Consider the following 17,263-nt stretch of genomic DNA (forward strand, 5'->3'; position numbering starts at 1 on the left):
CTTAGAAAGATAAAGGGACTAAGCCACAATCACATAGCTATTTAATGGCAGGTCATGATCAGAACCAGTGGCGCCAACATCTAAACGCAGACTCTGACCTCTGCTCCACTTATCCTTGCAAATGATTCCTCATTTATACAGTGAGGACAAGTGTCTAGACTTGCTTCTTCCTTGTGGGAGTACTGGAATGATAACCGGGAACAGTTGGTGTGAATGATGCATTTTGTGCTTGGACAATGTCTGTGTTCTGACTGTGTTCTAACCTGATATGGAGTGGTTTTGTTCATACCATGATATATCATGGCCTTCTTTAATTCGAGTGAATTCAATGACATCACTAGCCCTTTCCAGGTGGGCACAATATCAAGCAAAATTATTTTAGTTGTTTGTACACTGTCCCCCCTCCACTCCAGTGCTAGGGGTTTTAAGCAGGTTCCCATGTTTCTCAATGGGAACCATATTGGCATTACAGGTAGAACAGTTCTTCCAAGTGTTGGGTCACTGTTCTCACATTGCAGGATGTGCAATACACACTTGGCCCCCAGCAGCACCTTCTAATAAGGGCTATCCCCAGGATGATGTGGTTTAAAATATCAAAATTAATGCAAAAAATTATAATGAACAAAATCTCAAAATACCAAAAATGTTAAATAAAGATGGGATCAGTGTGACTGATTTTTCCTTTAGCCTCAGGCTCCAATATGGCTTACCTGGCACAGTTGCTGATCCTGTCTTTACATAAAATATAGGCATTTTGTTCACCATGAATTTTCTGCATTAAATTTAATGTGCTACACTCAAATACCTAACTTGATTGTTAAGTTCCAGGACATCCCTGAAATGGTGCACCCAAAGCAAACTCACATGCTTTACCCTAACTGAGCCCTGCTCCTAGTCATTGTGACAACCCAGAACACTTCCATACATTTCAAAATGCCTCCCCAGATTGAGAACCTCTGAAATAGGGGTTGATTTTTCTCATATAACAAGCCCAGAGATAGGCAGCCTGAGTCTGAAATGGTGGCTCCATGATGCCAACAGGGGTCTATGTTCTATTTATCTCTGCTGTCCTTACAAGATGGCTGCCAGATCCAAAGAGTTATGCCCTAATTTCAGAGGAGAAAATAAATGAAGGGTAAAGGCAGAAAAATCATACCAGCAGAGCCTAACTCTTTTCATTAGTAAAACAGTAACTGTCCCCAAAGCCTTACTCAATAAACCTTAACAAATATATCTTTGGCCAGAAGTGACTCACATGGCTAGCCCTAGCCACAAGGATTCTGGAAAGGTGAACACTTTTAAGCGGGCACATTTTCAGCCTGCATAAAACTGTCTGTAAGAATGAAGGGTGAATTAATGAAGGATAAAGAGCAAGAAGCATCCACCATGAGGATCAATCATGCAAAGTAACAAATACTGGCTCTTTCTGGTGATTGCAAACAGCATTTTCTCTTTTGGGTGTTCTTTCTCTGAGCAAGGCATTCTTATGGTCACTTTCAGAATTATGGATAAAAAAATGGAATGTTATCCTAGATTGGGTTCCATAAAAGCTGAACCTAAAACCGATTAGGCACATGCAATTTCCTAAGGGCACACTTTGGAGAGAAACCTGTTAGGGAGTGAGGTAAACAGGAAAGGAGAGGGAAACGAACCAAGCAAGGATGCATTCGCAGATCAAGTTAAGTCTTGGCTAATGCACGAGGGGGCATGGACCTGAATCACAGCACAGTCACATTTTCAGGCAAGGAATCAGTCAGTCATTGGTTGCCCACTTTGGGGGAAAAAAAAGCCAGCGTAACTTCCCAGGTGTCTCTAGGAGCTGAAACTCCCATCTGTCAAGAGCAAGTCTCTAGAGAGGATTACAGGTGCAAGCTGCTTATCAAAGCATCTGCTGCAGCTGGGGGATGGGAGTAGTGCCCAGCCCCCATGCAGATCTGGGTAGCACCAAGAGCACAAACTACAAATATTAATTTTAATACACTCTCCAAAGAATTGCCTTTATTTTCATTTTGTATTGTTTGAGAGCACAGCCTAGAAATATTGCTAGGATTAAGAGATATTGGAAAAACTGGCAACAAGTTGAAAGTGTCTCATTTTTAAGAAAAAAATGATTAACAGGTGTTGACTTGTTTTGTTGAACCCACTAATGGAGAAAGCACTTTATAATTTGCTCCGGGTATTAACTAGGATCTAGTCTGTAGCTCACAATCCCATCAGGGCATGTAAATATTTCATAGTCTTAGGGTCTCGTTTAAAGCTCGATGAATATTTAATTGAAGTTGACCAACAAAATAACCAAAAGAATTATGTTGCATTTAGTTAGATCTGAAATGAACAAGCTCTTCATTTTCTCAAGTAGTCTGAAGCTAAAATCATTTCAACTTCATGAAATATTCTACATAATTTTATAAGTAATTAAAGAGCTGCAAAATAGGCTTGAAAGGCACATATTAAATATTGAGAAAAACATGAAATTTCAACTTTAAATGCAGGATAATGGTTTAATACATTGTGGTCTACATTACTTATTCAGTAGTGGATTAGTTAAAAATAATGTCAATATCCTCTTTTCAATGTAAGATAAAAATAGATTTTTTTTCTTTGACCCTTGCAAATTCAATATCCTATAAGATTGAGACTAACAGAAACCCAGGACTAATCACCCCAAGTCAATCAGTCCAAAATCTGTTTTTTAGCTCTAGGTCCTGCCCTGAACCAGGAACTGAAAATAATAATAATAATAATAATAATAATAAGAAGAAGAAGAAGAAGAAGAAGAAGAAGAAGAAGAAGAAGAAGAAGTATTGGCCCATGTTGGAAGTAGATGGTTTCCTAGGAAAAAAGGCTCCCTGTGCCCTGTTAGATCTCTATTAAGCATCAGAACTGGGCTTTGAAAAAAATTATGTGTGTGCTCTAATTGATGTACCCTATCAGATGAAATTGAATGTGTCACTTCAACCATATTTGAGGACATTTTAATTAGAATCAAAGGATTGCCAACCAATCCACGTTAAAGACTGCTAAAAAACCACCTGGTAAACTAGGCATACTATGATTTGAATGCTTCATCTAGTCCTGAATTATTTTTAATTATAGGGTCTAAAATAATCTAATAACAGGTTCTTTTTTGGAGAATAGAACATGGGGTTCTGATACAAGGTTTTCTGCTAAACACAGCATATCCATATAGCTGCCTTCTGGGAAAAAACTGGTTAGCTTGGGTTTCTTTTCCTTTGATCTTAGACCCTCTTCAAGAGACTCAAGAGCTGGGGGTGTAGCTCAGTGGTAGAGCATTGCCTAGAATGCTCAAGGCCCTGGGTTCAATCCCTAGTACCACAAAAAAGTAGACACTCAAATGCATCAAATGCATTTCCTTTTTTTAACTCTGTGTTTGTGTGTGTGTTCTGTGTGTGTGTGTGTATTTTCAGACTCTCATCTAATAATGGCAGTTCTTCCCTTCACTTCTACAATTCTTGCCATGTCACCCTTGCCAAGTCACCCTTTAGTCCTTAGGGAATCATAATTAGTACAGAGGAAAGAAGATAAGGTAAATTTCTCTTCCTATTTAATTCCACATTCAGAATGAAGCAAATTTACTTAGCTAATGGCAACTCACTAAGCAAAAATAATAACAGGGTGACCAGACTTAGTCTACAGAAAGACAGATTATCCTGTACAGAGAAAAAGAGGAGAATATGGTCGAGAAGCACTAGCCAGGCATTCTGCAACCCATGTGCCTGATCAGAAACAGCAGAGCAAGGATAATTAATCTTTGTTTAGGGTATTTTTCTCTTGAATTTGTCTTTTTGCCTAGAGATAGCCAAGAAATAGCTGTGATCATAAAGGATTCAAAATTTCAGCTAGACAGGAGGAATAAGTTCAAAAGATCCATTCTAAAGCATGGTGACAGCCATTAGTAGCAAGCTGAAAATTGCTAAGAGAGTAGATTATAAGTGTTCTCACCACAAAAAAAAAGATAAGTATGTAAGGTAATGCATATGCTAATTAGCTTGATTTTGCCATTCCACAATATATACATATTTCAAAACAACATATTGTACTCCATACATAGTCATCCGTCAGTGTTGGTGGAGAATTTGTTCCAGGACCCCCATGGATACCAAAATCCAAGGATGTTCAAGTCCCTTATATGAAATGGGGTGTATTTGCATATAACCTTCACACATCCTCTCATATACTTTAAATCATCTCTAGATAGCTTATAATACCTAATAAAATGTAAATGCTATGTAAATAGTTGTTATATGGTATTGTTTAGAGAATAATTACAAGAAAAATGTCTATGCATGTTCAGTATAGAAGTAATATTTTTCTGAATATCTTCAATCATAGGTTGGCATCCACAGATATGGAAACTGCGCACACAGAGGGCTAACTGTATACAATTTTTTTTAGTTGTAGATGGACAAAATACCTTTACTTTGTTTATTTAGTTTGTTTATGTGGTTCTGGGGATCGAACCCAGTGCCTCATGCATGTTAGACAAGTGCTCTACCACTGAGCCACAACCCCAGCCTCACTGTGTACAATTTTTACATGTCAATTAAAAAATTAAAAGAGAAACACCCAAAGTAAAGGAAATCATATGTATAAAAGCCAAAAAGAAAACAAAGAATTAGGCTTAACATTTATATTGAAGACTCTTATTTTCTCAAATCAACATGTAAAACTTTAAGATTACATTTTTCCCAATGCCATGGGACTTACCTGTTTATCAAAAGCTACCCAGGATGGCACATCAATTCCTTCTCCTTTAGGATATGCACCATATTTAGGCTTTATCTTTTGCCCAATAAGTGGTACTCCACCTATTCCAGGTTTCTCATCACTTACTAGCATCCTTACATTGTTGCAAAAGCCCCAATGTTGGGATTTATGGAACTTCTCCTTTCCCACCTGAGAGGACAAGAGAAAACATAAAATGGTCAGAGTTACTCTTACTGCTATCTCATTTATTTTTCCCATCCCAAAATGCACAGAGTGGTAAATAATTATGATCAATCTTTATCCCTAAGGTTGTGTCACATTTTAAATTCAATTCATTTTAACGAATTCAAAACTTTGAAAAGCAATAAGAATAAACCTAATGCGCCATGCTATTTAAAACATTTCAAAATAACAATTACCACAAGCAAGCATTTAGAACATTGCTAATTGGTTTTTCCTACTTATTTGCCAAGAATGCAAACAGAAGAAAAGAAAGAGAAAAAATACCCTCTACTTCAGAGTAGAAATGTAACTATTTTCCACAGAAGTCTAAACATTATTTTCACCAAAACAGAAAACAAAATCTTGTCCTCGTTAGAAGAAATGTAACAAGAAAATCCTCAAAGCTGACATTCTTCTAATTGTAAAGCTTTGCCTCCCAGCTCTTTTGGTGATGTGGATAGAAAAACAGCACAGACAATATCACCAACGGTTGGCAAGGGTATACGAACCAATATCACCTCTCATGTACTGCTGCTTGGGAACTCAAAAGACAGGGATGGCACCTTCTAGCAAGGAGAATTGTGTATATGTCCCATGGCCTGGCAAGTCTACTCCTAAAAGTCGCTTGCCCCTGAGCATAAGGAACTGGATATCAGATGATTTGTTGCAGCAGTGTTTGCAAGGGGGATAAACAAACAAACAAACAAACAAACAAAAACCCAAATTTCTGCAGATGGAAGAAGAGATATCCCAATTGTGTTCTCCTTATAAAACAGAATATTTACACAGAGGTCTAAAATTACATATATCAATATAGACAAATCCCAAAATATGTCCAGGAAAAATTAAGTGGTACAAGGGAACATATAATTGATAATTCCACATATACAAAGTATTATACTTATGGCCTACACATGCATGGAAATGGTAAACAGCAAATTCAAGATTATATAATATACTTGATAATATATGAGATACAATATAATCACATATGATATCATAGAATGAATGTGCCACATAGTCATGCATAAGAAATAAGCATTTCAGATACAACTGAAGCCCCCTCTGAGTTCATGACCCTGCCTCTCTCTCCAGGAGGTAATGTTTATCCAGAATTTGCTGCCAGGATTGTGTATAACCAGAGCAAGAACCTCTTGCAAAGCATGATGCTTCGGCAGGACAGTCTGACAGGAGAATCAAAAATATTTCATTTCCTTTTGCAGTGAAGATGGCTGGAATAAATGGAGGAGGGTCTGGGCAGCCCTGTCCAGGGCAGCCAGACTTATAACAGCTGCCCTGGGCAGGTAACAGCCCAACTCTAAGGCTGGGGGAGGAAAGCTAGAAGCAATGTTCAGGATGGTAAGCTATTGCCTGGCTCTGCTCCTTGGAGAATCAATTGCTAATACCTCCACCATCCCTACCCATCCTATCCCCAAACATATGCACACTCACACATTCAATTGAAATATCCACAGATCCCAAACCCAGAATGAACCACACGAGACACTGGCTGCAAAAAGCAGGAGGCGTTTATTCTCACACAGGCGCCTGCGGGTGCACAGCAAAACCTCAGCCGGAGCTTCGATGAGCTGGCACACCGGGCTTTGGGGTATAGATCTTTTATATGGAACAGGTGGGTTAGGTCTTAGCTTAGCACAGCAACAGCCTTCCTATTGGTCCCTCTGAATTCAGCAGTTGAGTCACCTAGGGGGGTAAACTTGTTTTTCAACTTTTTGTTCTCAGAAAAACCATAAAATTGCATTCTGTCCTTTCAGTTCCTGTTTTTAAACCTAGTTCTCAAGTTTAACCAGTAGGACTGTCTAAAAGGAACATCTTGTGATAGGGGGCCCGTTAGGGTTATCTACATGGAACATCTTGTGGTAACATTGTGCAACACCTGAGGTGCTACATGCTGCTGGAGGGGTTTTGACATGGGGGTTGGGTGAGGATGTGTCTTGCAGCTTTGAGGCCTAGGGGTTTGGTCATCTAATGCTGGGCCTGGGTCTTGAGGTCCTACATTCCCCCCTTTTTCTTTATCCGGGATATAATCTTATATCCATTGATCTACCTGCTCAGAGTCCGGTATTTGCTCAGCTGATGGTTCAGGGTGCTGTGGGAGTACTTGATATTGCTGCGCGAGTACCATAGTTTGAATTACAGACAATCTTTCTTTTATAAATTGCATTAATTTGTTAAATATGCAGGGCCCAAATGTTAAGATCAGCAGCAATACAATTAAGGGACCGGCTACAGTAGATAATATAGTAGTTAACCAAGGGGAGTTATTAAACCAGCTTTCAAACCAACTTTGGGAGCTTTGCAGAGACCTTTCCCTTGCATCTAGTCTTTCTCTAAGCTTTGTCATAGACTCCCTTACTACCCCTGTGTGATCGGTGTAAAAGCAACAGTTTTCTTTTAAGGCTGTACAAAGTCCTCCCTCCTTCAAGAATAATAGGTCCAGACCTCGTCTATTCTGCAAGACAACTTCTAATAAGGAGGTTAGGGATTTTTCTAAAGCAGTTACAGAGGTTTCTATTGCTCTTAGGTCTTGTTGGATTGCAGCTTCTAGAATCCCTAGCTGTCGGGGGCCCTCAACCAGAGCTGCAGCCCCAGTCCCAATTCCTGCCAATACTCCTGCTCCTAACAAGACTGCCAGGGTAAGGCTGATAGGCTCTCGGGTGTATCGAATCCTGCCCATGAAATGTCCTTCAAATTCCTCTGAGGAATAATAGAATAGTCGTGGGTAGATTCGGACTAACACACAAAAATCAGTGGAGGCATTGAGGATTGCCGTGGAAATACAGGGGGTCAGTCCAATGTTGCAGGCCCAATAAGTTCCGGGGGGACCCCACAAATAGTTATTTTGTGAGCCATTTGTCAGGAGGGTGGTGTTACAGAGAGGTTGATGTGACAGGGGTATATTTCCTACACAGATCCCTTGTCCTGAAACTTCAGTGATGGTGAGTTTATAGCCGGGCAGGGACATACATTTAGGATCAGGGTTTATGTTACTGTTCCAGTCAGACATTATTGCTATTCCTTCATAGTAGGGTGGGCCGAAGGTGAGACAGAGCCAACATTCCCGGGTGCGGTCTGGGTTGGTGGCATTGAGGGCATAAAAGGCTCCTTGAATCAAATCTAACAATCGGTTTTCGGTTTCAGGGAGTGTGGGTTCGGGGGAGTAACTAGAGGTTTGACAGTCTATGGTTACAATTTGAGACATGGGTGGCTCACTGGGAGGTACTTTGGGCGGACTTTTTGATTGTCTGGGAACTGAGGGAGCTCTTTGGTCCCCGAGAACAGGATTAGGTCCTATTGGGCTCATCAAAATTGGGGTTAGAGATAATTTGATTCTGAGAATTACACCGAGATCATCTCCTTTCATAAACCATCTAAGGCCCCATGTTCTCCCAGTGAGCCAGGGATCTAGCTGTTCTTTTCCTTTTTCTGTAAACTGTATCCGTAAGGGCAATGATTTGTCCCCTTGGTAGTAAGATGTAGGGGGGGGATAGCAATCAGAGGGGCGCGTACCATGGGGAGTGAAGTTTTTGAGTATTGTTATGAATTCCTTATCAGAAGAAGGTTTCCAGTGAGCGTCCCCTGTAGTTTCACAGCCCCAGGAGGAGCAAAAGTATGTTTTATAATTTCCACATCTACGTGCTTGGGTTCGGTTTCTCCCTTCTTTGGGACAAACGTAAAAGTCATGTTGACCCAGTCTGCATCTCGTTATGGGGGTAGAACAATAAGTACTGAGGTCATGTGAGTTGCCGGGAATATCCCAAGAGTCTGATTCAGCGGCTAGTTGACAAAAGTCTGGGGTCAAAATAGGCCACCATGTGCCAGGGATGTGGGCTGCTGTAATAGACCAAATTATTTTTCCGGTTTCGGAATACACCTGCCAAGTCAACTTCATGGGGGTATGGGGATTACTACCTAGGACGAGGGGAGTAGCGTAGAGAGCAAGAGTGATTAACAACGTGTAAGTCTTATCTTTAGCGGGTTTTGGGTGCGTTGCAGTTTCCATTCTGGATCCAGAGAGGCGTCTGTGGGCTCCTGCGGATGTGCAGCTTTCACGTGGGAAGCGTGGATCCAAGCGGTGATGCCGTCCACTTTGATTGCAGTGGGAGTGGTCAGCAGGATGGTGTAAGGTCCTTTCCACCGCGGTTCGAGGTTCTTGCTCTGGTGCCTGCGTACCCAGACGGTGTCTCCGACTTTGAAGGGATGTGGCAGCGAGGGGGTTTTGAGTTCCTCCTTGTATGCTGCGGCTAGAGGCTTCCAAACCTCGTTCTGGACCAACTGCAAGGCACGCAAATGAGTCTGCATAGATGGGGTGAGGGAGGCATAAGTTTCAGTTTCATAAAAGTTAACAGCAGGTGGTGGTGCACCGTACAAAATCTCAAATGGGGTTAGCCCCTGTGGGCCTGGGGTGTTTCGGGCCCGGTATAAAGCTAAAGGTAGGAGTTGTACCCAGTCTCTAGTGCCAGTTTCAAGCATTAATTTAGTTAGAGTCTCCTTGATGGTTCTATTCATCCTTTCTACCTGTCCTGAACTTTGGGGTCTATAAGCACAATGTAATTTCCAATTAATCCCCAATGTATTGGCCACCATCTGACTTACCTGGGAGACAAAGGCAGGCCCGTTATCTGACCCAATGGTCCCGGGTACTCCATACCTGGGAAAGATTTCTTCCAGTAATTTCTTTGCAACCACCTTAGCAGTCTCATGCCGAGTTGGGAATGCCTCGGTCCATCCAGAGAAAGTGTCAACAAAAACCAGAAGATATTTGTAGCCATACATACCAGGTTTAATTTCAGTGAAGTCTATTTCCCAATGGGTTCCGGGCTTATGGCCTTTTACCCGGATCCCTGTTCCAATTTTGATCTTACCAGCATTTACCTGGGCACATGCTTGACAGTTTTCTGCTTCTTGGCGCAGAAGTTGATCCATGTTTGGAAGATATAAAGTACCTTCCCCACGCTCTAAGAGCTCCTTCATCTTTTTAGCCCCAAGGTGTGTTAGTCTGTGTAGGGACTTTACTAATTGTTTTGAATTTTTGAGGGGCATGATAGTCTTTCCTTGATATTTCCAGACATTTTTTCCGGGGTCATAAGTGGCCCCCAGTTTTTGTATGGCATCTAAATCTTTATCTTCATAGACCCAGTGTTCTTCATGGTCATCATGTGGTGGGTCTACTCGTTGGGGCAATAGAGTCACTATCAAAAGCTGTGGCCCTAGGGCTGCTTTCTTGGCCGTTTCATCTGCTAATCTGTTCCCTTTGGCCTCTGGAGTATTACCTTTTTGATGACCGGGGCAATGCATGATACTTAACTTTTTAGGCAAGAATAAAGCTTTAAGTAAGGCTAATATTTCAGCCTTATTTTTGATCTCTTTTCCTTCTGAGCTTAGTAGACCCCGGCGTCTGTAAATTTCTCCGTGTATGTGAGCAGTAGCAAAGGCATATCTACTGTCAGTGTACACGTTTAGTTTCTTCCCCTCTGCCAACTTTAACGCTTGAGTCAGCGCTATCAGTTCTGCCCGCTGAGCTGATGTTCCGCCCGGAAGTGCACTCGCCCATATTACCTCAGATTCGGTGGTGACGGCTGCTCCTGCTCGTCGTTCTCCATTGAGCAGATAACTGCTTCCATCTGTGTACCAGACCAGCTCCACATCCTTCATCGGTTGGTCGGTGAGGTCCGGCCGGGTTCCCTGTGTCTCTGCAAGAATCTGCTGACAGTTGTGAGGATCGGCTTTTCCTGGGAGCGGCAGGAGGGTCGCTGGATTCAGCGTCACCATGGGACCAAACTGAATTCGGTCGGTGTCCAATAACAAAGACTGGTAATGGGTGAGTCGGGCATTTGACATCCAGCGATCAGGCGGCTGGCGAATCACAGTTTCGATGGCATGAGGGGTTAACAGGGTTAATGGCTGTCCCAAAGTCAGTTTAGTGGCATCCTTAATCAGCAGAGCCACAGCTGCAATCATCCGGAGGCATGGTGGCCATCCTGCTGCCACTGGATCTAATTTCTTTGACAGGTAGGCTATAGGTCGCCTCCAGGGCCCTAGTTTTTGGGTTAAAACCCCTTTTGCATATCCCCGTTTTTCATCTATAAACAGATCAAAGGGCTTGGTAATGTCCAGTAAGCCCAAAGCAGGGGCTGACAGAAGAGCCAATTTGATGTTATCAAATGCCAATTGATGTTCCTTAGTCCAAGCAAAGGAGTTACCTTGCTTAGTTAGTAGATACAAGGGGGCTGCTATCTCAGCAAACCCAGGAATCCAGAGTCTACAGAAACCTGCGGTCCCCAGGAATTCCCGCAGTTGCTTGGGACTCTGGGGGGTTGGTATACTTGAGATAGTCTCTTTTCTGGCAGTTGTCAACCATCGTTGACCATCATGGAGTTCATAGCCCAGATAGGTAACTTTTGTCTGACAGATTTGGGCCTTCTTTGCTGACGCCCTATACCCTAGTAGCCCCAAAGTTTGCAATAATTTCTCCGTACCTGCCTGGCAATCTTCCTCGGAGGTCGCAGCCAGCAAGATGTCATCTACATATTAGAGCATGATTAGGGAAGGGTGCCTTACACGGAAGTCTGCCAAATCCTGATGCAAAGCCTCATCAAAGAGTGTTGGGCTGTTTTTAAATCCTTGTGGCAGTCTCGTCCAGGTCAGCTGTCCAGAGATTCCCCCTTCTGGATCTTTCCATTCAAATGCGAAGAGAGCCTGACTTTGGGGAGACAGTCTTAGGCAGAAAAAAGCATCTTTCAGATCCAGAACAGTATACCAAGTATGAGTAGGAGGCAAAGTGCTAAGGAGATTGTAAGGATTTGGCACTGTGGGGTGGATATCGCATACCCTCTTGTTAACTTCCCTTAAGTCTTGGACTGGTCTGTAATCATTAGTCCCCGGCTTTTTAACTGGTAGTAGTGGGGTGTTCCAGGGCGATTGGCAAGGTGTTAGGATGCCTTGGTCTAGGAGGCGTTTGATATGCGGCTTGATGCCCTGATAGGCCTCTCTTGACATAGGATATTGTTTGATATTAATGGGAGTAGCAGCGGCCTTCAGATGAATGACTATTGGGGGCCGTTGTTTTGCCAATCCCATTCCTCCGGTTTCAGCCCAGGCCTCCGGGTAGGAACTAAGCCAATAGTCCATGTCTTTCATAGGTACCGAGGGCTTGTCAAAAAGTTTATATTCGTCTTCCAATTTGAAAGTCAATATATGTAATGGAGTCTGGTTTGGCCCCGTGATGGAGATGCCCCCATCTTTAAAATAAATTTGGGCTCTCAATTTAGCCAATAAGTCTCTTCCCAACAGTGGATACGGACAGTCAGGCACGTGTAGGAACGAATGAGAAACCTTACCTGTGGCAAGGTGTACTTCTCTCGTGGTGGTCCACCAGTAGGGTTTACTCCCAGTGGCACCTTGGACCCACGTCGTTTTGTGGCTCATGGGTCCTGGTGTCTGTGTCAGCACTGAGTGTTGGGCTCCGGTATCCACTAGGAAGGTCACAGGTTGCTCCCCTACTTGTAGAGTTACCCGGGGCTCAGGGGGGAGCTCCTGGCCCTGACTCCTCTAATCCTCATCTAATGTTAGCAGTCGGGGAGCCCGGTTGGTATCTCTCCTGGGGTTGGGGGGTCTCTTTGGGCAGTCTTTTACCCAGTGTCCTTTTTCCTTGCAGTAGGCACATTGATCTCGGTCTACACGGGGTCTGCTTTGCTCCCTGTCCCTGTTTACTTTGTTTCCCTGATGTCCTGCCTGAACTACGGTGGCCAATATTTTACTTAGTTCCCTGTTACGCCTTTGTTCTCTTTCCCTTTCTTTTTTGTCTGATTCCTCTCTAAGCTTAAGTTCTCGTTCTTCCTGCATCTTTCTGATCCTGTCCTCTCGTTCTTCTGGAGTTTCTCTTTTGTTATATATCTTTTCGGCTTCCTTCAGTAAGTCTGCCAGAGAAAAATCTTGCAAGTTATCTAGTCTCTGCAATTTAGACCTGATATCTGGGGCGGACTGCCAAATGAAAGCCATAGATACATTTCCTTTTTGGTCCTCGCTATCAGGATCAAAAGGAGTAAACCTCCGATATGCCTCTTTCAATCTTTCTAGAAATGCTGTCGGGGTTTCTGTTGCCCCTTGGGTAGTCTGTCTTACCTGAGCCAAATTAGTGGGTCATCGCCCTGCTGCATGGAGACCCGCTATGAGTAACTGGCGATAGAGACGTAGGTGGTCCCTACCTGCTTCAGTCGCATGGTCCCAGTTTGGCCGGGTTAAAGGAAAAGCTTCATTAATCAAATTTGGGAGTTGGGTGGGACGCCCATCGTCCCCTGGCACATTTTTGCGAGCTTCCAAAAGAACTTTTTGTTTCTCCTCTGAAGTGAGGAGAATTTGCAGGAGCTGCTGGCAGTCATCCCATGTTGGCTGATGAGTTACTAGGATAGACTCAATCAAAGAGGTTAGAGCTGTAGGGTCTTTAGAAAAGGAAGGGTTATGGGTTTTCCAGTTATAGAGGTCAGAGGCAGAAAAAGGCCAATACTGATATTGGCCATTGGGGCCTCCCGTCTGTCGCAGGGGGAGAACTCTGGAGGTGTCTCCTGAGGCGGTGTGATCCCGGCGTCCCCGGAGCCGTCCCACCATGGGAGAAGGATCCGGGGGAGCATTGGCGACTGGGCCTTCTTGGTTCTCGTCCTCGGAGGATGCTTGATCAGGTTCAGGGGCTTGTAAGGGCTGGGGCTGATAGGGAGGAGGCTCATCAGTCAGCAAGTCAATTAGAGTTGAGTCCTCCGGCGGTAGAACCTTCTTTGGTGTTGTCCCTGTTTTAACTGAGGTCTCAGATTTGTTAAGAACAGGGTAAAGATGAGAGGTTTGGGGAGGGGGAAGTGGAATGAGGGGAGCAGAGGGTTCAAGGGGAGGACGGAGAGGGGGTTTGGGTGGAGAGAAAGGAGCAACCCAAGGGGGGGGGTTGGAGGCTAAGTCCTCCCAGGTAACAATGTAGGGTATCTGGTCAGGGTGTCCATGAGGACCATGGGTGAAGATTCGGGTTTTCACCTGGAAAATAAGATCAGTATTAAAAGTCCCTTCTGCTGGCCAGCTGGTGTTGAATGTTGGCCATTCTGAAGTACAGAGAGTTTTCCATTTTTTCTTTTTGACTGCCACGGACAGGTTGTCTGCCCGATCTTGAACGTCTTGCCAATGATCTAGAGTTAGGCTCAAAGGGGTTGTTAGTGATTGTCCCATGTTACTTTCAGAGAGGAAATAGAGAGACAGACACAATGACACAAAAACGAAACCAAACAGTGAGATCGCTGCGCGGCTTCGGTGGAAACCGAACAAATCAGATGGCCTGGGAGAAGTTTGTACTTCTTTGTCACCTACAAAAATGGTGTAACCCTCGGAAACACCGGGGGCCCCAAAGAAATGGACCCTTCTGATCCCTGGGACGTCTCCCAGGGTGGCAGGGGAGAAGTCCGAGTTCGTCAACTCCTTCTCAAGCTGCCTCAGAATACTAAATGACAGAACTGCCTCAGAATACTCAGAATACTAAATGACTATGCCTAGGATCATATAGTCTTACAGACGCTGCGCAGAACAAAGAACAGATAACCAACAGGACAACAAGACAGTCAGTTTGAGCTGGCCAGCTTACCTCCCAGTGATGTCGGGTGTCCTCCGGATAGGGACCGGGATCGGAACCGGAACCGGGATCTTGGATCTCGGTGGGACCTCCACAATGAAATATCCACAGATCCCAAACCCAGAATGAACCACACGAGACACTGGCTGCAAAAAGCAGGAGGCGTTTATTCTCACACAGGCGCCTGCGGGTGCACAGCAAAACCTCAGCCGGAGCTTCGATGAGCTGGCACACCGGGCTTTGGGGTATAGATCTTTTATATGGAACAGGTGGGTTAGGTCTTAGCTTAGCACAGCAACAGCCTTCCTATTGGTCCCTCTGAATTCAGCAGTTGAGTCACCTAGGGGGGTAAACTTGTTTTTCAACTTTTTGTTCTCAGAAAAACCATAAAATTGCATTCTGTCCTTTCAGTTCCTGTTTTTAAACCTAGTTCTCAAGTTTAACCAGTAGGACTGTCTAAAAGGAACATCTTGTGATAGGGGGCCCGTTAGGGTTATCTACATGGAACATCTTGTGGTAACATTGTGCAACACCTGAGGTGCTACATGCTGCTGGAGGGGTTTTGACATGGGGGTTGGGTGAGGATGTGTCTTGCAGCTTTGAGGCCTAGGGGTTTGGTCATCTAATGCTGGGCCTGGGTCTTGAGGTCCTACACAATCAGGTTATCACTGTCAGTCCTAAATCACCAGTGTTGAGAGCCACAGCCGAAGGGGCCCCAGCAAACTTCCAGCTGCCAGCAAACTTCCAGCTGCCGGCTGATGATTGGCTCACAGCGGCCCCAACAACATCTAGCTGATTGGCTCCTCTGCGGTGATGCTCATTGGGCTGTTTCCCTGCCCTTTCAGACCACGGAGCTGCTCATTGGGGGACTTTTTTGGCTCTGCCCACGTGACCCAGCCAATCGGCCTCAAGAGCAGGAGGATTGTGGGAGGTGGGGAGAAGCTTGGGGGGGAGAGAGAGGCTTGTGGAAAGCCGGTGGTGGCAGTTGAGGCTCTGAGGGTTTTTCCTGAGAGGCTGTTTTGTTTGGCGTGTGTGGTTCTAAAAATAAAGTTAGTTTCTTTTGACAAATGATCCTGATTGTGCCAAGCCAGACTGCGGCATTTGGTGGCTCGCACGGGGAGCGACTGAGGGTAAGTGAACTGCTCGCCCCTGAGGGCAGGGCAAGAGGATGGGTAGCCATTTTAAGATTCTTCTTTTGTTATTTTGATTCACTTTTGTTTTAAGTTGCCTGTCCCTGGAGATGTGTAAGATGGAAGAAAAACCGCTCACATCTGAGGTACAGATAGGGAGAAAGGACAGATGGACATTTCAGGAGGCTATTATAATGATTTTGTGTTGTTCCAATTTTGTTTCACTCTGTTTCAGTTTTGTTAGGCGTTATCTTGTTGGGTTGTATTATAGTAGAAATACGGGATCAGAAATTAGTAAAAAACAAACTGAAAGAGTGTTAAGTAAATGGTTAGAGGAAGGAGGCATCTCAGTAAAATCAAGAACAATCAGGGCATACGTTGATACAATACAAAAATGTAGCCCATGGCTTTTTAAGGAGGAGTTGTTAAATATATCACAATGGAACCATCATGGTGAAGATTTAAAAAGAATAGAAAAGAAAAGCCCAGGGACTCTGCCAGATGGCACATTGCCATTGTGGACGTTCGTATCTTGTTTGCTTAGTCCAAAGCCTTCAGTTCAGACAAAGGTAGAGGAAGGAGAAGACATATTGATTCAAGTAAAAGAGAAGGTCTCTCAAGTTAATCAGACAGAGAAAGAAAGTGTAAAACAGAAAAAGCCATCAGGGGGAAAGTTACAACAGGAGACTGCTACTAACACCTTTCTATCACCAGAGGGTGTAAGTGTCCAACCAACAGCACCACCTCTACAGGAGACTGCTACTAACACCTTTCTATCACGAGAGGATGTAAGTGTCCAACTAACAAGGCCACCTCCATATGCTGGGAGGTCCCCAACCCCCGCAGTTGATAGTTGGGATCCTGAGACAAGATCTCAAATATTAACATGCCCTGTATTTGAGGCAGGAGGGCAGCGATTTTACCAAGTTTTAAATTTCAAAACAGTGAAGCAGCTAAAAGAGGCTGTAACAACCTATGGTCCTCAAGCACCCTTCACTGTAAGCATGGTCGAATCCATTAACAACTTGAACATGACGCCAGCAGATTGGGCTAATATGTGTAAAGCTGTGCTAAATGGAGGACAATACCTGTTATGGAAGGTTGCCAATGAGGAATTTTGCAAGGAGACGGCTAGGCGAAATGCAGCAGCTGGTTATCCTCAGAGAAATCTAGATATGTTGTTAGGAAAGGGACCTTATGAGGATCAGCAGCAACAAATTGCATATGATCCTGGTGTATATGCACAAATTGCTATAGATGCAATTAAGGCATGGAAGACTTTACAAGGACATGGAGGTTTACAAGGTCAATTATCTAAGGTAATACAAGGAGCTAATGAACCTTATGCTGAATTTGTAGATAGGCTTATTCAAACAGCTACCAGAGTTTTTGGGAATACAGAACAAGCAATGCCATTACTAAAACACCTGGCTTATGAGCAAGCGAATCGTTGGTGCAGAGATATCATTAGACCATGGAAACATGAAGATTTAAACACATATATTAAATTATGTAGAGACATTAATGAACAAGAGCAAGTCGTGGCAGCTGCAGTAAA

The 17,263-nt window shown here is 43.8% G+C and overlaps 1 protein-coding gene across 2 annotated transcripts in view; it reads right to left on the reverse strand.

The window, feature by feature from the left end:
- Positions 1-17,263, reverse strand: part of Efhc2 (EF-hand domain containing 2) — a 200,662-nt gene that overhangs the window by 148,464 nt on the left and 34,935 nt on the right. The window contains exons 1-2 of one of the 2 annotated variants that reach the window (XM_058582490.1): positions 6,403-6,520; positions 4,729-4,917 (exon numbers count right to left, since the gene is read on the reverse strand). In XM_058582490.1, coding sequence (XP_058438473.1) covers positions 4,729-4,860 — 132 coding nt within the window. In that variant the 5' untranslated portion in view covers positions 4,861-4,917; positions 6,403-6,520. Of the gene's footprint in view, positions 1-4,728; positions 4,918-6,402; positions 6,521-17,263 lie in introns of those variants that run through there. The other variant, XM_058582489.1, reaches the window with a different exon arrangement.

Source organism: Marmota monax, unplaced genomic scaffold (assembly GCF_021218885.2).
Source record: "Marmota monax isolate L192 unplaced genomic scaffold, Marmota_monax_Labrador192_F-V1.1 WCK01_AAM20220418_F8-fsc00182, whole genome shotgun sequence".
Taxonomy (NCBI): domain Eukaryota; kingdom Metazoa; phylum Chordata; class Mammalia; order Rodentia; family Sciuridae; genus Marmota; species Marmota monax.